We start from the raw sequence: 21,933 nt of genomic DNA, 5'->3' as shown, positions 1-21,933 counted from the left end.
TTCAGAAACATTGGGTGATAAGGGGTACTTTGAGGATGTTTTGGACATAATGTGTTATAAGAAGGGAAGATGCAGGGTTCCTGGGTGTGCAGGAACCCTGCATGTGCAGTCAAAAAAATGTATCATCAATAAGATGTTCCAAATGAACCAAAAAAATGATGTGGAATATTTTTTTTTTCATGTGCCATCAACATGTGTGCAGTAGAGGGTTAATATCAGAGTATGACCTAAAAACATTCTCTTTTCAATCCTTTGCAAAACTTACCTCATCCTTCGCTTGGAACAAGAACTCTTTTCCATCCCCAAGCCTTTAAAAAAAGAAAACACCATAATGTCACATATTAAGAACTTCATTAATTTTCTTGAGTTTCATAATTTCTCCCCTCATCTCTTTCTCACCTAAGTTTAAATACATGTTTCCTCTTCTTGTAGTCATGGGCTACCTCACAGACAGCCTCATCGAGGCTGATGGGAACTTCTCCATGGTAGGGGATTCCATTAGAGGCACTCTTGTTGTCCTTATAGAAACCCATACTTCCTTTACGTAAAACGCAATATACATTCTGCCACGATCTACAAATGCACAGGAAGAAAAACACACCATTTACATGATAAACCCTGATTAGATTCGCCCAATCATTTTTCATAATTTTTCTGCCTCCTGTGTCACCTGGTGGCTGCTTTTTTGTTGTGTGATTCCATTTCCTGTTTCCTGCAAAGGATGCCCTCCATGGCTTCTGTGGCCGCCTCTGCTCCTCCTCGCCCTGGCAGTGTTGCTGAAGGGTCTTGCCGTGATGCTGAGTCCAGACCACTGTCACGGCCCGGACCGTTAACTGATTCCGTTTCTGATCCCTGGTTGACCAAAACAGGCCACAGTTAGTAGACATTACAATAATGCACTCAAATAGTGATTAGGTCACTATCATACTGGTCAATACTATTTTTATTCATTAAAGGCTTTATGTAACTTGTTCACAATTACATGCCATATTAATAGGCAACAAACATACTTTAACTTTAAACTGTTCATTAAAAATACTACACTCTCACATTGACTACCATTCAAAGGTTTAAGATGTTTTTGTTTTTTAAGTCTCTTATTCTCACCAAAACTGCATTACAAATACATTACAAAATTTTAATATTGTGAAATATTATTAATAAATTACTGTTTTCTAATTGAACATTTTAAAACAAAATGTATTCAAAGCTGAATTTTCAGCATCATTACTTCAGTCTTCAGTGTCACATGATACAGAAATCATTCTAATATCCTGGTTTAGTGCTCAAGAAACATTAATTAAGGCCTGGTTTCACAGACAGGGCTTAGATTAAGCTAGGATTAGGCCTGAGTTCAATTAGGATATTTAAGTAGCTTTAAACAAACATGCCCTAAGAAAAAAAAAAAAAAAAAAAAACTGGTGTGCATCTTGATACAAAATGTCACTGACATATTTTAAGATATGTACGTTTAAGTTACGTTCAGTTAAAACAGCTTAAGCCTTATCAGTGATACCAGGGGATATTATTATTATTATCAATGTTGACAGCATTTATTTGAAATTTACATTGTTACAAAAGATTTATAAGTCTTTACTGTCACTTTTGATTAATTTTATTGTGTCCTTGCTGAATAAAAGTAGTAATTAAAAAAAAAAAAAAAAAAAAATACTACTGACCCTTCATAAAATGTCCTGTCTCCATATTTTCATAAATCTAATAAATTAACTTGCACAGTTATTTTTTTTGTGACTAACTGAATTTTGAGGTAGAATCCCTCACTAATGACAAACAAATATTCCAGGATAATACTGTATCATCCTTATGAACAGATGAATCAAAATATTCAAACTCAAGCACAATATGTACATGCACAAAAAGGAAAGCAAAGGCATACTCAAAGACATAAGGAGACAAAAAAAAAACAAACAAAAAAAAACACCGGCATTTTCCACCAAAGACAAACGGGCAGTATGGAAAAGCTGGGGGTATGTGGACGCAATAATGAAATAACACTGCCACAAAGACACTGGGACACATCTGCTTAAAACAGTTACTCAAACTAATTTTATATTCTAAGCCAAATACGTAAATACAAATGTTAGGAAAAATAGTTGCCTTGGAATAAAGTAAAATCCGATGAAACTGAAGGAAATAAAGAAACAATGTCTCATGTGAGAGTTGGATTAGTAGGGATTTAGTTGTCAGTTGTTGTGATGCACACAAACACTAGCCCTACTGTAAATTAAGCTCTCCTGACAACACACAGCAAAACAACAGCACTCCACAGAAAAACAAAGCTGTGTTTTACCATCATAAAATAGAAATTTGTATGTGATATTAGTGCAAACACTGATGTTGAAGCTCAGGCCCAAGCAAGACAAAAATATCAAAAGTTCAGAATTACAGTAGCCAAATACATACAAAAAAAGCACAAGACTGATCCACTGAAAGCAATAGAAAGCAGCAGAGCTGTGACTTTGCCCTCTAGCAGGTGTGGTATAGCTGCCATCATGCTGCAAGGCTACTGGGTTGTTAAGCGCAAGCAGCAATGGGGCAGCGATGCTACACTACGGCTACAGGCTGGCGCTACAGGGGTTAGTACTCACACGCTCCTGTGCCTTGTGGGGTTTAGGCACAGGCTTAGAAACTGGGTTAGACTGAGGTTTACTCTCTGGTTTAGGTTCGGCTTTCTTGAATTCAGATACAGAGACCGATAATGACTGCAGATAAGAGACGTCACAAGAATGTGTGTTAACATGTGAGTGTGTTAGAATTAGCATATGTTTGTCTTGAAATATTGTTCTGACAGTTAAAAGGACATCCACACAGCATGACCATGAAAACATACTGATAGTTTTGTTAGACACCCAATCTGTTGCAACATTCTCCCACACTCAAAGAGACTCAAGAGTTTACAGCAGAACATTGATATCAACATGAATAATAGAGAGGAACAAGCAAAAAGACACTGAACACACAACAAGACAGCACAATTGAGACCGGGACTGTGACGTCACGCGTGTCTTGACATGAATTTTAAAACTGTGTCTGTATACTAACACATGATGTAAACATGTATGAAAGTGAATGCCTAACTGGATCAATATGAATAGAGAATTTAATGTAAGCACAGTGTTGACCATATCTGACCTGTGATGTTTCCTGGTCACTGTAGACACCATTGACAGATACTGACTGGTTCAATGTAGTCTGGTCCAGACTCGTCCTTAAAGAGAAGCCAAGTGTAAACACGCCATTAAAAAAAGAAAGTTGCAACTATGGTCCAAAAGTATCTTTTTGCCACACCTGGCCATAGCAATGTCTTGTTTAGCAGTTTTTTCTTAAATCAACTTAAATCATGTGATTTAATGTTACTTGTACACATTAAAAATAACATAATAAAAATAGATACACAACCTTTCAAAAGTTGGGGTTGGTAAGATTTCTTAATGTTTTTGAAAGAAGTCTCTTATGCTCACCAAGGCTGCATTTTATTTAATCACAAATACAGTAAAACAATAATATTGTGAAATATTTGTACAATTTTCTATTTGATTATATTTTAATTTAAATTTATTTCTGTGATGGCAAAGCTGAATTTTCAGCATGGTTACTCCAGTCTTCATTGTCACATGAAACTTTAGAAATCATTCTAATATGCTGATTTGCTGCTCAAGAAACATTTATTTTAGAGCTGCTTAACATTTTTCTGGAAACTGTCATACATTTTTTCAGGATTCTTTGCCTAATAGAAAGTTCAAAAGAACAGCATTTATTTATATATAGATAGAAATATATATATTTATATATAAATAGAAATCTTGTAACAATGTAAAAATTTGACTGTCACTTCTGGTCAATTTAATGCGTCCTTGCTAAATAAAAGTATCAATTTCTATTAAAAAAAAATTTCACTGACCTTAAAGGGTTAGTTCACCCAAAAATGAAAATTCTGTCATTAATTACTCACCCTCGTGCCGTTTTACACCCGTAAGACCTTCGTTGATCTTCAGAACACAAATTAAGATATTTTTGTTTAAATCCGATTGCTCCGTGAGGCCTCCATAGGGAGCAATGACATTTCCTCTCTCAAGATCTATAAAGGTACTAAAAACATGTTTAAATCAGTTCATGTGAGTACAGTGGTTTAATATTAATATTATAAAGTGACGAGAATATTTTTGGTGCGCCAAAAAAAACAAAATAACGACTTATTTAGTAATGGCCGATTTCAAAACACTGCTTCAGGAAGATTCGGAGCGTAATGAATCAGCGTGTCGAATCATGATTCGGATCGCGTGTCAAACTGCTGAAATCACGTGACTTTGGTGCTCCGAACTGCGGATTCGACACGCTGATTCATTATGCTTCGAAGCTTCCTGAAGCAGTGTTTTGAAATTGGCCATCACTAAATAATTTGTTATTTTGGGTTTTTTTTTGGCGCCCCAAAACTATTCTCGTCGCTTTATAATATTAATATTGAACTACGTTACTCACATGAACTGATTTAAATATGTTTTTAGCACCTTTATGGATCTTGAGAGAGGAAATGTCATTGCTCCCTATGTAGGCCTCATGGAGCCATCGGATTTAAACAAAAATATCTTAATTTGCGTTCCGAAGATTAACGAAGGTCTTACGGGTCTGGAATGGCATGAGCGTGAGTAATAAATGACAGAATTTTCATTTTTGGGTGAACTAACCCTTTAAACTTTTGAATGGTAGTGTAAAAAATGGCTGTATTTCATTGCCAAAGCCTATTTTTACTTGCATTTTGCACTTGGTGAGTATTTTTGTTTTTGACACTGGTTACAAGGTTAAAAAAAAAAAAAAAAAAAAATTATATATTATATATATATATATATACACACACACACACACACACACACACACACACACATATATACACACACACACATAGTAACAAGCAGAAAAGGTAAGAGGTAAAAATGTGTGGAAAAAAATTACCACCCCTCTAGCTGAATAGAATGGTACAGTCTGTTTCTTACCTTGCAGCAGAATCATTAATCTCAGACGGTACTACTTCCTCCACAGGGGGAGGTGTGGGTGGTCGTCTGGCCCTCTCTTCCTCTTCTCTTCTCCTTTGAATTTCCTGTTCCTCCAGCTGACAGAGCATAACATGAGAAAGTGAGAACATTAAAAGGATACAATGAATGGTGTTATCATTACAAATCCTGCACTTTTATAGGTGTATGTGTGTAGTTAACAAACCGTGGTGAGCTTCTCTAGCTGTGTGAAACGATCTTCCCAGCCTGCTGCCAGTTTTTCAAAGGCTTCGTGGCGTTTGATAAGACTCTCAACCTCGTCTACGTTAGAGCCCAATTCTGCTGCCCTGACCAGCGGCTCCTGTCCAGCAAGCCACGATTCGGCCATAGACGCATCCCTACTAAACTGTAATACCTCCAGAACTGACATACACACAGAAGCAGAGGAATAAGATAAGATTTCACATGAATGCAAGGATGTCATATGGTCAAACAGTATCATAATTAGAAAAAACATCAAAAAACATGTATATCAAAACTTCCACCTTTGATGTAAATCTCTTTAGCATGCTATGAGCCACAGAAACAAGCTTCCTCCCACATACTCACCAATCTGTAAGTGGTCCATTTTCTCTTGCCACTTCTGATTAATTTCTGTGCGTTTGGCCTGAAGCTGATCCAATTTCTCTTGAATCTAGAAATCACAGACATCCAATTACCTCACAGTGTGTGAGTGGGTATATGTGGGTTTCCTTGGCTAACATGCAGTGATTAATATGTGAATGTGCATGTTCATTTGTGTGTATGTGGCGTGGACAAACCTCATCTGAAGCATAGTGGTTGTTATTGATGAGGGTCCGTCCCATTTCACTGCAAGCAGTGAAGCTGTCTGCTCTAGTGTCTATCTCAGATTTAATGTCCTGATGGTTGGCGATGACCAGACCAGCTGAGGAGACGTCCCTACAACAACAGAGAATATATGGCTCATCAGTTCTTTACTTATTCATGTATGTAATTCCTTCTTAAACAGATTTCCAACAACTGTACTTGTACAATTTTGAGTCATTATATCATATATCATTATATTATTATTATTATTATTATGTGTACTTAACTGTATGTATGAATTTTTTTGCATGTCAGTTTATATTCACTACCGTTCAAAAGTTTTTTGTTTGTTTTTTAAAGGAAAAAACATTTATTAGGCAAGGATGCATTAAAACAATCAACTATGTCAGTAAAGACATTTATAATGTTACAAAGGATTTCCATTTCAAATAAATGCTGTTATTCTGAACTCAAAGAATCCTGAAAAAACCCACAAGCATCCACAACACAAATGTTTTCAACATTGATAATAATAAGAAGAAGAAATGCTTCTTGAGCACTAAATCAATATTAGAATGATTTCTGAAGGATCATGTGACACTGAAAACTGGAGTAAAGGCTGCTTAAAATTCAGCTTTGCCATATGTTTTAAAATATATTAAAATAGAAAACAGTTATTTTAAATTTGTAACAATATTTCGCAATATTACTGTTTGTACTGTACTGTACTGTTTGATCAAATAAATGCAGCCTTGGTGACCATAAGAGACTTCGTTCAAAAACATTAAGAAATCGTATCGACCCCAAACATATGAACGGTAGCGTATGTTTGATTTAGACTTCACAATGTGTATGTTTGCAAGTACCTCGGACTGTCATGTGACTGAATCTGTAAGTTGATTCCCTCCATCCACAGCATAAGGTCTCTGACCATGTTTAAAAATCTGAACTTCTCCACTGTGTCCAGCAGGAGCAGCCGCCTGGCTTGAGTGGCAGACTGAAGCCCCTCCCAGGCCTCTGTGACTGCACGCTCATGGCGATGGATATCATCAGCTTTCTCTCCGGCGTATGCTTTCTGCAGACGTGCAGCATCGTCCTGCACCTGTGTGACCTGCAGTGAAGGGACAAAGAAAGACCTTTAACCTTTAGACACATAATCAAACGGTCAAAATCATGGCATCAGAAAATGTACAACATAAATGGGAAAAGGTTAAAGGAAGGCTCTCACCTGTCCACTGAGTGCCTGCACATCATGCTCATAGGCCGTATGCTGTCTAAGCAAGTGTTGGACAGTGTTCAGGTCCCGTCCGAGTTCAGCTCCAGCTAGTGTCTCCTTCTTCTCCTTTATGAGCCCAAGAGCTTCCCGGGCATCCTGATGGAAGCGGTGCAGCTCGTACGAGGCGGCCAGCATCTGTGTGCGTGTGTCGATGAGCTCCAACAGGTCGGCCCAGGCCTCATTGAGCCCATCCTTCCACTCAGCTACGCTGGCGTTTTCTGGATGACCTGACTCTATAAGTTCATCTGCCTGAGCGTTCACTGCATCCACACGCTCCTGGCCAATTGTGCTAGTGTCCCTCGCAAATTCCCGGAACTTATCACGCAACATCTGAAGGGTCGAGAGAGAACATCCAGAATTATAGACGATAATCCCACTGAATAATCTTTAAAGAAAGTTTAAGGTTACATTTACATTAATCCAGATACATTTGAAAAATTTATTTTTTTATTCATTTTTATTTCAAAATGCCCTCAAACACTTGCATGTTCAAGCGATTTTCACCACACTAAAACACCGGAAAACGTTAAAATCATCATACTGTACATGCGTAAAATGTAATAAAAGCTCACTGAGGTGATACAGAGAAACCAAACATAATAAGGTTCCCAAGACATTTTTCTGGCACAATCACTTTATTAGCAAAATATCTCACAACTTTACTGATGTCATTTGGTTGCACTCAACAATGCGAAAACTGCTTTTAAAATTTATCTACTTGAGAGAGTGTCTTTAAAAAGTTTAGTTTTCGCAAGAGTGTCGGAACGCCAAAACGTAGAGGAAAAAGTTGCGTTTTCAAATGTATCCAGATTACTGTAGATGTAACCTAAAGTAGTAGTTCACATAAATATGATAAACTGAACAAAGTTTTTGCAATTCCAGTATTGAAGATTTAGGAAGTGAGGAGGAAAAATGGATTTCATACAGTCACATGTTCGTAGTCTTGTCCAAGTTCATGAGACCCTGCGACGACCTCTCTCTCAGCGATCCACTGCTCTAAATCATCCACCTCTCTCTTCAGCTGGGTCAGTCTCAGTCTCTCCTGCAGTTTGCCTCTCCTTTCTTCTGCCAGATCCTTCAACCCTGCATACAGTTTATCCACCTGGGCCTGCCTCAGAGTGATTCTTTCACTACAAGAGGAGAAGGAAAATGGATTATACCAATACTTCATTTTATATACTTTATCTGACAGTCCACCAATACTAGTATGCTCCCCACCTCTCTGGGTGTTCGCTGTTCACCATGAGTCTGCTGCTGTTGGCCAGCTGGTGGATGGTCTGAGCGTAGTCCTCTAGAGCCTGCTCCAGAATCTGGTGTTTCTTCACCATTACCAGAGCACTCTGCTCATCCTACAACAACCATAAAAACTTTAAACACTGCATATGTAAACACATCAATAACAGCACAGCACTTTGGCAGAGTACTTAAACTCATCAGAACTAAAGAATGATTGAAATCATGAGAATTTTGTGGGGACTAAAAATGTTAAATAAAACTATCTCACATCTTAGCTTCTTCAAAACATGACTTGCAAGTTGGGATGCATTCAAACAGTACTGAAGGAGGTCTAATGTATACTGGGCTCTTAATGACTACTTTTCCTTCATTTCATCTGAAAAAATCATCCATTTAGTAAATACATATAATTAAACTGTTAGTTTTATAAAAATTGTCAAAGATAGGCATAATTTATATTTGTCTATAGAACTAATTTTGGTTACCCTCTATTTTAAGGGGTCCTTGATACAGTGTAATTATACAAGTACTGAGTAATATTACTCAGTAATATTAATTACTAACAACATGTACTTACCTATATGGATAGGGTAAGGATTAGGGTTTGGTTTAGGGTTAGTTGCATGTATTTATGCATAATTTACTGTCATTACTACAGTAAGTTCATGTAACATGTGTAACAAGGACACTGTGAAATAAAGTGTTACCCTAATTTTAATTGTTTAAGCAAAAGCTTTTAGATCAAAAGTTTTTCAAGGCCATAAGAAACAAATTTAGTCAAGTGTGTCTAAACCTTTGACTTATAGGGTACATGTACATCAAATCCCAAATGATCCTCTAAATAATAATACTGTTTAAAATGTAATTTATTCCTGTGATGGCAAAGCTGAATTTTTAGCAGCGAATAGCTATTCCAGTCTTCAGTGTCACATGATCCTTCAGAAAACATTTTAATATGATGATTTGCTGCTCAAGAAACATTTCTTCGTATTATCAATGTTGAAAACAATGCTGCTTAATATTTTTGTGGAAACCGAGATACATTATTTCCGGACTCAAAAAGAACAGCATTTATTTGAAATATAAATGTCTTTACTGTCACTTTTGATCAATTTAATGTGTCCTTGCTGAATAAAGTATTAATTTCTTTCAAAGAAATAAAATCATCCTGAAACCAAACTTTTGAATGGCAGTGTATGTCTAATTTTACTTCCATGTGCAAATCTCTTTCAAGGATCTTTGAATAGCTGTTAAAAACTCCCACATAGTTCAGTCTCACTGACCTTCGCCTTCTCCTCTGACATCATATGAAGCTCTTGTTCTCCCATCCAGGCCTCAGCCTCCGCAGCATCTGTGTAAAACTGCTGTGCTCGGTTAGCTTCTGCTAACCTCATGTTTCTCTTCTCCGTCTCAGAAATCATAAGGGCCCACAATTCCCTCAGCTCTGCCAGACGTCCATCAAGAGCAGCTTTCCTCTCCTTGTCCATCTCTGACTCCTTCCCAGGGGACATGTTTCTACCGTGAGCCTGTATGTCATCTATACGAGGCTGATGACCCTGAATCTCCTTCTGCAGAGTCTGGGGGATAATGTAAAGTCAGTCAGACAGCGAAAAAGAAAGTGGAAAAGACTGGAAATGATCAAAAGTAAAACACTTTTTTATAGCTTCAAAAACATTGAGTGAGCAGTTGATTACCTGATTCTTTTTGATGAGCAGCTGAACGCTGGGCAGATCTTTACCGTGGTCTGTGGAAGTGGCGAGGGGCATCCTTTCCTTCACCCATAACTTTAGAAACAAACATAAAATTAATTACAAATAAATGTCAAAATTAATTAATTTATTATTAATTACAAATAAATGTCAAGTAACATATTAAAATAAATGTGAAATTTACAAGTAGAAAGATTGAAATAGTATTTTCTTGTAAAATGTGCTTGAATATTATTTACAACTTGTGTAGCTGTTCTTGCTTATGACTCACAATCTCATCCTCAAGGTCTCTGTTGAACTGATGAGCCTCTTTTGAAGCAAGAAGATGCTGCCTCCGCTGTTTTAGAGGGTCCTGCAGCTGAGCAAAACTGTCTGTCACCCTTCTCTGCTGACCATCCACCTCCACTGTCCCAGAATCCTCTTGGGCCAAGGCCAGAGCCTGTGACTGCAGAGACTGGACCTCTTTCTCACGCACCTCCATCTGATGCTCCAGCATCTGAGACACAAACAGGTACAGGGTCACATAGGGTCACATAGGGGGTCATTAGGTTGAAAACTTGTCTACTTACACAGAATAAAGCATATTTCACATTTTTGGGACTGTTTCCAGAGAGAAGGACTACACATTCAAATGTTCTGTCCCACGGACTACAGAATGGTTTAATTTCACACAAAAGTGATCTGTGAGTATCTGGAGTTGTGATCTTTCTTGGCCTTGGATTTACCTGGTGTTTCTTGAGCAGGATGTTGACACTGGTGAGATCTTTTCCAAAGTCATCGCTCTGGAGTTGAGAGGAGATGTTCTGGAGCCAGGAGTCTAGCGCTGAACAGCTCTGCGTGAAAAGCTCAGCTCGGTTGGCGTCGAACAGACACTGAGCTTTGGCTTGAGTGGTGTTCTCCAACTCCTCCCACTGCTTCTGCAGGCCACTCAGAGTCTCTGATACTGTCTGCTCGTGCTCAGGCTTCTCCTTCACCAACACTTGACCCTCCTGCGAGAACAAAAAAATGAAGTTATTTGACGAACCTTGGATGACCAATGAATTTCCGTGATATTTCCAGACTTCCACACAAAGAGCAATTTCTAGCAAATAATATATTTTAGAGCTGAGCATTTCTATTACTTTTTAGAATTTTTATGAATTTCCATTACATTTCCAGGTCTGGAAATTACAATTTCAAAAAATGTTTTGGTATTTAGAGGTACATAAAATATCTAAATGCACTGGGAGATGATGGGAATATACCTTGTCAATCTTGTCCAGCCAGTCTTTATTAGAGGCCAGCTCAGCCATGAAGGCCTGGTGCTTCTGCCACTTGCTGTGGAGGTTTCTGGCCTCATCATAGGACATGTCCTGAGCCGTCAACATCTTCTCATTTATCCACAATGTCAGCTACAGAGACGGGGATGGAAAAGAAGACTTATTAATCACACAAAGGCCTGAATGTGACACCACTGGATTCATCCTGTAGGAGGTGCTGTGGTTCACTGGTGTAGTTTATATGTGTGTGTTATCTTTCTCCATCAGTCAGAAGGACTTTGTCTTATAATAATTACTCTGTATTTTGTATTATTACCTCTTGTCCATCCTGAAGGAAGTGCTGCAGCTCTCTATTATCCTTCAGTTTGGCCAGCAGCTCATTGGCAGCTTGTTTGTTCTTCTGGTGTCTGAAGGAAATTGAGAAAGAACATGAGATTAAAAACATGATATTATCTGGACTGGATTTAATGGGTTTGTTCGGGGATGGGCATTTATTTAACGCACATCATTGTCAGGAACCATAAATGAATCATGATGAATACGACACGTTTCCAATACAGTGCAGCTTCTTAAGTATGACTTTGCATTATTAAAGTATTTATTGTAGTATGTACTCTACAGTTCAAATGTTTGTGGTCAGTAAGATTTGTTTATGTTTTTGAAAGAAGTCTCTTATGCTCACCAAGGATGCATTCATTTATTTGATCAAAAATATAGTTAAAACAAAAATATTGTAAAATAGTTAAAAATTTAAAATAACTTTTCTATTTTAATATATTTTAAAACATTTTCAGCATCATTACTCGAGTCTTCAGTGTCATATGATCCTTTAGAAATCATTCTAATACGATGATTTGCTGCTCAAGAAACATTCTCAATGTTGAAAACTATTGTGCTGCTTAATATTTTTGTGGAAATCGTGATTTTTTTTCCCATTCAAATACTGAATTCAAATAATGAATAAAAAGTTCAAAAGAACAGCATTTATTAGGAATAGAAATCTATTGTAGCATTATAAATGTCTTTACCGTCACTTTTGATCAATTTAAAAATTGAATTTAAAAAAATCTTACTGATGCCAAACCTCTGTGTAAATTTATATAACAAATTCATACTAAATTTATGGGAAAATAGCTACAGTATACTATTACAGCGATTCAATTACTAAATTAAAAATACTCCTAACATGATGATTTTGGTCACACTGATCTTCTAATCATGTCTTTTCATTTGTTCTGTTTCTGCTCACCTCTCCTGAATGGAGTCTGTCTTCTCTTGGATCTTGTCTGCATAGGTGTTGCCGTCAGATACAAGTCTCCGTCCAGACTCGACCACACCATTGATCTTTTCTTCACTGGCCTCCATGGTAGTAAGGAAATCCTCATGTTTCTTGATGGCCTCCACAGCCCCTTGCAGGCTGGAGGGCATCTCCGTGTGTGACAGAACATATTCCTGCGGGCAAAGAGAAATGAGACTGGGTTATTAGCTCTCATTAAGGTTTCACCCACCAATCAGGAGTCCTTATTTATTTGCAGATTATTCAAATAAAAAGGTGTCATTCTCCAAAAGGTAGAAAGATATGGAATGTACAGTATTTAGTTGTATAATACCAAGAAAAGTACAAGCAGTATTGCATATACACACCTGGCTATTGAGGAAGCCCTCTGCCTGTTTTGCATCTCGCAGCAAGGTTTGGAAATCAAAGGCCTGGGCAAGGACACAGTGGCGGCTCTCCCACATTCTCCTCAACTCATGCCAGCCGGTGTCCAACGCTTGCAGTCGCTGGGCTAAGAACATGTACTGGGCATCAGTCTGTCCCTGAGTTACCTAAACACACATAATCACAAATGGAGTCAAAGATAAATTGGATTAAGTATCTTTTTTCAGGCTTTTTGTCAAATTTTAGTAAAATATACACTGCCGGTCAAAAGTTTGGGGTCAGTAAAACATTTTTTTTTGAAAGAAAGTTATTTTAAATTATAATAATATTTTACAATATTTTTGATCAAATAAATAAAGCCTTGGTGAGCATAAGAGACTTCAAAAACATTAAAAAAAAAAAAATCTTACGGCAAGTGTAGTGTATATTAATGAAGCTTTATTTTAAATTTCAAGTTTACACTAACTGACCTCAGCTCCAGTAGCTCTCATCTTCTCATAATCTTCCCTGTAATTATCTACTTCATTCTTTATGGCCTCATGCTGTCCCAACAGACGCTCTGCTTCGGCCAGAGAGGTGGGCGTGTCCTCGGACGCCACGGTGGTCTGTGTACGAGAAAGCCAGGCCTGGAAGTCATCGAGATCTCTGAGGAAGCCCTGAAGCTTTGAGGCTTCGCCCAAAGACTCCTCACGCCGCTTCATGGTGGCTCGAAGCTCCTCCCACACCTCTTGGATTTCAGCCAGTCGACCCTTGATCTCCTCCTCCTGCTCAGGATGCTCAGATGCCAACTTCTCGGCCTCAGAACGCAGGTCATCCAACTTACCCTGTGGAAGACAAAGGGACGAGAACAAGTAAGAAAAAGTATAAAAGCTACAATTTCTTAATGGTTGTATTAGACATAATGATGTGGGGTAATTTTGTTTTGTTTTTTACCTGTATAGCCTCCAGGTCTCTCTCCATACCAGTGAGCTTGCGCTGCAGGGCCATGACTCCAGCCAGGTCGTTTCCAAGGCTCTGCGTGGACTCAATGACCTTGGTCTTCTCCTTCATCCAGCTCTTGATCTCATTACACTCTAGATGATAGTTCTGGATATTCAGTGCTGATTCTAGAGCTTGTTTACGCTGGTTGGCCAGACTCTGGAAATCAGACCACCTTCAGAGAAGAATGAGGAAGGAGAAGCGTGAGGCCATTTCTGATTATCTGATTATCTAACTTCATGAACTTTTTCTGTGTGTATGTCTGTGTTAAGTTGGTTCTGTGTGCTGTTAATCTCTCCTGTGTTATGGTTTTGTCTGTGCCAGACCATGCGTGATAACTCTGGATGTGGTCAGTCTGCTCTTTGTGTTGGCGACTGTACCTGTTATTGAGTTGGTTTTGGGTCTGGTCAATCTGCTCTTTGCTGCGATTGTCTGATCCAAGCAGCTGTTGTGCCACTTGATTGACATCAGAAATGCGAGCGCCCAGTGTGTTCATCTCTGGCTCCAGAGTTTCAAACCTTCAGTCCAAACAAAACAATCCATATTACACCAACACATCAATAAGCTTAATAATGAAAACTTACACAAGCATTATTGTATCTGTTCTAACCTCTGCTGGACCACCTCCAGGTCCTCTAGTTTGGTGGGAATCTCCATGTTGTGCAGCCACTGTTCTTTTTCTCCAACCCACAGCTGGCATGCATTAGCTTCACTAAACATGCGATACAACGCAAGTGCGCCATCTAAGGCCTGTCGCCATGACGACGACAAACCCTCTAACTCTTCATAGCGCTGCTCTATCGCTGGGAGACGCCCCTCCACCTGTTCAAGAACAAGAGAGTCTTTTAAATAAATAATATGGGTAACAAACACTACCGTTCAAAAGTTTGGGTTTGGCAATTTTTTAAAAAGTTTTTAAAAGAAGCAAGGCTGCATTTATTTTATAAAAAATACAGTAAAAACAGTACAACTGTGAAATAGGATTACGGTTTAAAAAATTTGTTCTTCTCTTTTAATATATTTTTTAAATTGTAATTTATTCCTGTGATGGCAAAGCTGAATTTTCAGCATCATTACCCCAGTCTTCAAAGTCACATGATGCTTCAGTAATCATTCTAATATGTTGATTTGGTGCTCAAGAAACATTAATATTAATGTTGGAAAAAAGTTGTGCTGCTTAATATTTTGTGGAAACCATTTCTTTGATGAATAAAATAGAATTTATTTGAAATACAAATCTTTTGTAACATTATACATGTCTTTAATGTCATTTGATCAACTAAATGCATTCGTGCTGAATAAAAGTAATCATTTCTTAGAAAAAAAAAAACTTTGGTCACACTATAGTTTAGGGTTCAATTCTCACTATTAACTAACTATTAACTACAACTTTTGCCTCAAACTCCTAATTACTGCTTATTAATATTCAGTAAGGTAGTTGTTAAGTTTAGGTATTGGGTAGGATTAAGGGATGTAGAATATGGTCATGCAGAATAAGGCATTAATATGTGCTTTATAAGTAAACATAAAGCACATATAAACTGACAATATTCAAGTAATATCCATGCTAATAAGCAACTAGTTACCAGTGAGAATTGGACCCTAAACTAAAGTGTTACCAAAACTTTTAATGACCCCAAACTTTTGTGTCAATCGATTCAAATATATAAATCATGGTGAATGTTGGTTATCAATGTAGTTAATGCATCATTTCTTTCTAATGTGTGAGTGTTGTGTGTACCTGTGGGGACTGTGCGTACGCTTCAGGCAGGGTTGAGGCCTGTTCATGTAGTGAGTCGATGAGTGGTCGGTGACTTTGAATCTCCTCTTCCACCTCTCTCTGCTTTCTGGCCAGAGTCTGTGTAGAAAACTCATCATGGCCCAGTTCTTGACTAGACACCTACAAACAGAATAACAAAAGATTCAGTCTGACGACTAAACTCAGCAGCAAAGCTACACCATGATGAATTCCTTTGAAACAGAACTGGGCAAAATAGACATTCATAATTCAGTCATAGCAAACAGTCAGTTAAACATATTTGTGTTTGTTTTACCTGTCTTAGTGTCTCCATTATCCAGGCTTCCATGTCATTGGCGTCTGTCTGGAACTGATGGAAAGCTACAGACTCTTTCAGCCTCTGCTCACGCAACTGTGAGGCCTGTGGAAAGAGAGTGTGTGAAATGTGGAATAAGATTGTGATGCCGTGTAAAGACACACATTCCACTTTAAAGTTTGAGCCATTCTCTGGTTCTGTACCTCCTCCAGGTGTGACCACTGTGCTTTCACGTCCTTGATCCGCTCTGTCACCTCAGGTGCTCCAAAGTGGCCTTCCCTTACCAGGGCTTCTCCACCAGCAATGCTATTCCCCAGGGGGCCGTACCGGGCTGCCATCTCGTCCCTGAAGGCCTCATGTTTAGACAGGAAGTGAAGGGCAGAGCTCAGGTCCTTTCCATTATCTCCTCCGGACAGGATCTGCTCCTGCTCTCGAATCCAGGCAGCCTCCTCTCCCAGCTCCCACAGGAACTGCCACAGCCTGCGCGAGTCATCCAGTCGAGCTCGTCGATCTGCTGCCAACTGGCCCAATTCTCCATATGCTCGGCCCAGCAGGTCCACCTTCTCTTCAACCAGCGCAGGGTCACACGGCTTATAACCTAAAGAGAGAAAAGAACCGACTGTGTTTTAATTTTGAGCTCAAGACCAGCACATGTTTGTTTATGTGCGGGGCGTATCCTCACTCTGTTCATTTGAAGTAAATCTCTTCGCAGCAGCCTGCACAGCTTTGACTCTCTCCGCCTGTGCGGATATATCAGCTTCCACTAGTGTGTGTTTCTGCAGCAAGTCCTCCACATCATGAAGGTGTTTTCCACTGTCCTGGGACTGCAGGCGACTCTAAACACACATAAACAAAAACACAAAGGACTGATCTAAAAGACATTACAACATACGGGGGGCTGCAAGGGAGTGCTAGAAAGTGGAAAAAGTTCAGGTGGAAAAAAAAATGATAGTATTATTAAAGAAATAAAATTATTATTATTATTATTATTATTATCATCATCAATAATAATAATAATAATAATTTTTTCTATAATTTTTTTTACATTACAAATTGGTAAAATAATAAAAATAATAATATTAATAATAAAGAATGATCAAATGTTAGTTACATTTTTACAGTTGCATTCTGTTTTCTAAACAATGGTGGGATATCATGAGGTTAATCCCAAATTATTTTACAATAGCAACTCAACTCAATATCAAGTATATATTTTTTGCAAATATTTATAAAAATGTATATTTCATGGTATAAATGTTTCTTTATACATAAAATTAGATATCTTTACATTTTAAGCAGGAGGTATCTCACAAGAGAATCATCATATGTTGGGGTCCATGGCACCAAACAATTAAAAAAAAAAAAAAAAAAAAAAGCAAGCACTTAAAAACAAACACTATTTTTAATGTAGAAGTGGAAAATAAATGTAGAATGTTGGTCTGAATGAGTCCATACCTTCATCTCTTCCATCCAGTCCATGATGTAGCTCATCTCCTGTAAGAGGCGCTGCAGGTCTCTGTGTGCCATTAGCCTCTCGCGCCGTGCCGCAAGTAATTCCTTCAGATACTCCCACAGTCTGAGCACGTTATCCCTCCGTGCCAGTATGCGGCGCACTTCATGATATCTCTCCGCTTCCAGTTCTCGAGCAACAGCCTCTACAGCTGCTACGCGCTCACCATACGCCTGGATGTCGGTCTCGATGGCCTCGTGTTTGCGAGTGGCTGCCTCCACAGCGCCCAGGTCAACACCAAAATTGTCCTAAAGGTGGAGAGAATGTATTATATTAGTCATCATCTCACATTAACCATAAATATTTTCTTCTAAGTGTCAATCTACTTCACCTGTGACACTAGCCGCTGGTTTTCGCTGAGCCAGGTTTCTCTCATGGCTGCTTTGCGGTCAAAGCGTGCGGCCAACATCTCCAGCTTCTCCTGACGAATCAGCTCGTTTCTGAGTGCCAACTCTCTCTCGTGTTCTGCTTTCTCCAGCCTCTCCCACGCCTTCCCAGACAAACAGCAAACACATCCGGCCATGAGCATCAATCAAAACTCAAGCTAGAATTGTGTATATTCACATATACTGCAGCATTTGATGTGTATATACCTTGTTGATGTCAGAGATGAGTTTTCCCTCTCTTGGCATGTAGACTTTTTGGTTGTTTGCTCTCATTTTACTCTGAATGGTGAAGAGCAAGACTTCCAAATTTCCCTTTTCAGTGAACCTGTCAAAACACATACAAGAATAAAGGGATGCTTCTAGAATGTATTCTAGGTATCAAACATTTAAAGTCAACATAAAAATCCAGTTTACAGCCCATTTTACTCTTGTGATGTGATTGTTGTGTGTATACACAAGTTAAACAGGATATTCAGTGAGAAAAACTGTTGAACAGAACTTGATTTTATCTATTGGGAATTGGTTGGTGAAAAGTGGGTGTTACATACCAGAATACAGCCAGATTAAATCTGAGTTTGCTAAAACAATGCCAACACATCTATTTAGCTATTGGTAAACATTATCCAACAGTGCAAACAATTATTTACTTGCTACATTTTTTATTGTTTTCCAGTACAAATATATCAACATTCTTAAATCAAGATATATTTACTTGAGAAGTTTTAAAATACTTAAAGGAACACTCCACTTTTTTTTTTGAAAATAGCTTCATTTTCCAACTCCCCTAGAGTTAAACAGTTGAGTTTGACTGTTTTCGAATCCATTCAGCCGATCTCCGGGTCTGGCGGTATCACTTTTAGCATAGCTTAGCATAGTTCATTGAATCTGATTAGACCGTTAGCATCTCGCTCAAAAATGACCAAAGAGTTTCAATATTTTTCGAAATGATAATACGCAGCGCCTGCTTGCAGAGGGAACGTGCCTTGCAACCATGGAGACATTTGTGAGAGACGCCGCGTAATATCATTGCGCCTGCTGCACCCATGGTACGGCAGTAAAGTTCCTTGATTATTACGCCGGAATGAGAGTATAGTTCCTAGCCATATCAGCCTAGAAAATTGCAACTTTTCATTTTCCGTCGGCCTTAGTACACGATGTAACTACAGAAGAGTCAAGTTTTAAATAGGAAAAATTTCTAAACTCTTTGGTCGTTTTTGAGCGAGATGCTAACGGTCTAATCAGATTCAATGAACTATGCTAAGCTATGCTAAAAGTGGTACCGCCAGACCCGGAGATCGGCTGAATGGATTCGAAAACAGTAAAACTCAACTGTTTAACTCTAGGGGAGTTGGAAAATGAGCCTATTTTCAAAAAAAGTGGAGTGTTCCTTTAAAAAAAAAATTGTTTTCTGAAAAAATTTATCAAAATAAAGTTGCTTAAAGATGCTTAAAACAACTTTTTATTTATTTATTTATTTATTTTTGAAGAATATGGGTTACCGAAGAGTTGATGGGCCCCACTGACTTCCATAGTATGGGGGAAAAAAAGACTATAGAAGTCAGTAGGGGCTCATTAACTGTTTGATTACCAACATTTAAAAATGTTTAGATAACTGTACTGGAAAACAATACAAAAATATTTTGCAGATTATTTAATGAAATCTGGCGCAAAATGACAACATATTCAGTCAAAAAAGTCAAAATTAAGTGAGATTATGTTTAAGACAAGAAAAAATATCTGCCAATGGGGTAAGAAAAATAAACTTAATTGACATGGAAAACAAGGTTTTCCCCCATTGGCAGTAAACAAGACTTACCCCCAGTTTCAAAGATCAGGCTTAAGCCTAGTCCCAGACTAAACTGAAAGCAACTTGCACTGACATTTCTTAAAATATGTCAGTGCCATTGTTTGTCTCAAGATGCATACCAGTAATGTTTTTACTTCTAAGGCATGTTTATAAAAGTTAAAACTTAAATGTCCTAATTGAAGTAAGGCCTAATCCTGGCTTAATCTAAGCCCTGTCTGTGAAACCAATCCATAATATCTTAAGTCAAATTGCTTCTTGATTTAAGAATGTTTAGATATTTAAACTGGATAACAAGCCAAATATACCAAGAAGGCAAATCATTTTCTGCATGAATAGCCTGCACAGCCTAGCTGATGTCAGTGGAAAAATCAAGACGTTTCAGAGTAAGAGCAAGTTAATCTGTTTTAACTAAAGATTACAAAGAATTTTCTGCTATGGAATAACATGCACCAGTTGATCAGTAAGACCAGGATAATGCATTAAAAAAGTAAATAGGGTCAAACTTGACTTCATGTTTTTACTTGATCACTCACTTGGGTGGTTTCTCTACAGTGCGATAGGTATTGAAGGCCTGTAGCTGGTTCTGAACCGCACTGAGTGAGTTAGCGAGTTGACGGTCATTAAGGGTAACAATGGTTTGTTCAATCCACTGCAGCAGCTCTGAGGCCAGAGTCTCGTATTTCTCTATCAGCTGATCTGCCTCAATAGCATAGTCCAGCACCTACAGAAACAGTTGAATAAACCCTTATTCACTTATACAGTCTAATAACCCGCACTTACAGAAAGACTTCAGGAAATGGCTATGTAAACATAAGGGTAGACTGTAATTCTCTCTCGCTCGCCATGTACCTTGCCGATCCTCTTGCCCTCTACAGCGAGCGCCTTCATCTTGCTGAAGTAGTGGTAGTATGTGGCCACATATGTGATGATGGACTTTTCATCAGGCTGATCGACATTCACATCTAGAGAGCAAGAGATATGACAGAAATACATTAGCTAGTTAATAATAAATGATAACACGCTCTTTTGCTCATTCGTTTTATTCTGTAGATTGCCTCTTGATTTGGTCTGGACACCTTCCACCCAAAGGTTCAGTGTGTATCTCAGAGTGTCTTGTTTTCATAAAGTGTCTGAGGGTAGATGTGTCTTTATTATCTGATTAAAAATTATGCATGTATTTGCTTTTTATGAATATATCTGAATCTCACCCTCAGGATCCAGTAGCTTGGTAAGACCCAGCTCCTTCTCAGCCACATTAAAGGCATTCTGCAGGTTATAGTGGGCATTAGAGCGCTTAAGATTATCAAAGTCAATCAAGTCTGACCTAAGAATGAGAAAGAAAAAAGAAAATTAGCATGAATGTTTTTTGAGGTTGTAAAACTCTTTGCCAAGATGACATTTCAGTTTGACACTGTAAGAACACTGCAATACACTTCTCCAACAAAAGAGGGAAGCACTTCAACATTGCAAAGAGGGAGTGAGGGATTTTTCTCTCCTTATTTAGGTCAACTTAATTCAACTTTTCTTTTTTCTGTTATGCTGAATAAAAAAAAAAAGCAGAAAGAACAAAGCTGCTGGGTGACAGTTGAGAGGAAGAGAGCAAAAATGAGGGGCTGGTGGGACTGATGAGGATGTGAACAGCAAGAGATTCTACATGGCCCAATTAGTTTATAATGAAATTATTTCACAGGAAGACGAAAGAGGAATCTCAACTCAAATATACAAATCATACAATACAGTACATTATAAAAGTAAATACAGCTGGGACCAAAAATCTGAAAGCACATGCTTCCATTTTTTTACTTAATAAATAAATTTAGAATAAAATTATATGAGCATAACAAAAAAGTGAAAAGCTAAATTAAATTAAAAATTAAAAAAAACAAAAAAACAACATTATTTCAGAATTTAGTATAATAGTCTTAATTTGCTGTAATGACAAAGGAGTGAACAGGCTTTTACACAATATACACATCTCAAATCTTGCAAACATAGAGTAAAATGATTCCTTCAATTTACCTAAGTATTTATTTAAACACACTTCTACAGAACAAAGTTAAAGTGCCAGAATGGTAGCTGAAGCCCCTGCAGGCCTCTCTGTATGTGTGGGAACATGCTGAAGAATGAAGGGCTGTGAGGTGCATGAGCACATGGCACTATGTGGAAATTGCAGTCATACCAAAGCTTGTAATGTGTTTGAGAACAAAGGCCGTGTACCAGT

The 21,933-nt window shown here is 38.1% G+C and overlaps 1 protein-coding gene across 6 annotated transcripts in view; it reads right to left on the bottom strand.

Annotated features, from left to right (window-relative positions):
• Positions 1-21,933, bottom strand: part of LOC127512256 (spectrin beta chain, non-erythrocytic 1) — a 78,331-nt gene that overhangs the window by 3,721 nt on the left and 52,677 nt on the right. For 4 of the 6 annotated variants that reach the window (XM_051892995.1, XM_051892996.1, XM_051893000.1 and 1 more), the window contains 35 exons: positions 20,921-21,036; positions 20,562-20,674; positions 20,246-20,433; positions 18,113-18,230; positions 17,851-18,009; positions 17,465-17,767; positions 16,692-16,845; positions 16,213-16,607; positions 16,010-16,114; positions 15,697-15,855; positions 14,566-14,777; positions 14,336-14,473; positions 13,911-14,130; positions 13,448-13,801; positions 12,962-13,144; positions 12,567-12,769; positions 11,634-11,724; positions 11,303-11,449; positions 10,784-11,047; positions 10,330-10,554; positions 10,044-10,133; positions 9,633-9,926; positions 8,332-8,462; positions 8,039-8,243; positions 7,066-7,443; positions 6,704-6,948; positions 5,831-5,969; positions 5,619-5,703; positions 5,236-5,432; positions 5,013-5,128; positions 3,154-3,229; positions 2,610-2,723; positions 671-852; positions 400-573; positions 266-308 (listed from right to left, as the gene is read on the bottom strand). In XM_051892995.1, the coding sequence (XP_051748955.1) occupies positions 266-308; positions 400-573; positions 671-852; positions 2,610-2,723; positions 3,154-3,229; positions 5,013-5,128; positions 5,236-5,432; positions 5,619-5,703; positions 5,831-5,969; positions 6,704-6,948; positions 7,066-7,443; positions 8,039-8,243; positions 8,332-8,462; positions 9,633-9,926; positions 10,044-10,133; positions 10,330-10,554; positions 10,784-11,047; positions 11,303-11,449; positions 11,634-11,724; positions 12,567-12,769; positions 12,962-13,144; positions 13,448-13,801; positions 13,911-14,130; positions 14,336-14,473; positions 14,566-14,777; positions 15,697-15,855; positions 16,010-16,114; positions 16,213-16,607; positions 16,692-16,845; positions 17,465-17,767; positions 17,851-18,009; positions 18,113-18,230; positions 20,246-20,433; positions 20,562-20,674; positions 20,921-21,036 (6,316 nt within the window). The remainder of the gene's footprint in view (positions 1-265; positions 309-399; positions 574-670; positions 853-2,609; positions 2,724-3,153; positions 3,230-5,012; positions 5,129-5,235; positions 5,433-5,618; positions 5,704-5,830; positions 5,970-6,703; positions 6,949-7,065; positions 7,444-8,038; positions 8,244-8,331; positions 8,463-9,632; positions 9,927-10,043; positions 10,134-10,329; positions 10,555-10,783; positions 11,048-11,302; positions 11,450-11,633; positions 11,725-12,566; positions 12,770-12,961; positions 13,145-13,447; positions 13,802-13,910; positions 14,131-14,335; positions 14,474-14,565; positions 14,778-15,696; positions 15,856-16,009; positions 16,115-16,212; positions 16,608-16,691; positions 16,846-17,464; positions 17,768-17,850; positions 18,010-18,112; positions 18,231-20,245; positions 20,434-20,561; positions 20,675-20,920; positions 21,037-21,933) is intronic. The other 2 variants (XM_051892997.1, XM_051892998.1) reach the window with 1 other exon arrangement.

This window comes from Ctenopharyngodon idella, chromosome 5 (assembly GCF_019924925.1).
Source record: "Ctenopharyngodon idella isolate HZGC_01 chromosome 5, HZGC01, whole genome shotgun sequence".
Classification (NCBI taxonomy): domain Eukaryota; kingdom Metazoa; phylum Chordata; class Actinopteri; order Cypriniformes; family Xenocyprididae; genus Ctenopharyngodon; species Ctenopharyngodon idella.
Note: the sequence above shows the minus strand (reverse complement) of the source record. Positions and strands in the feature narration are given on the sequence as shown.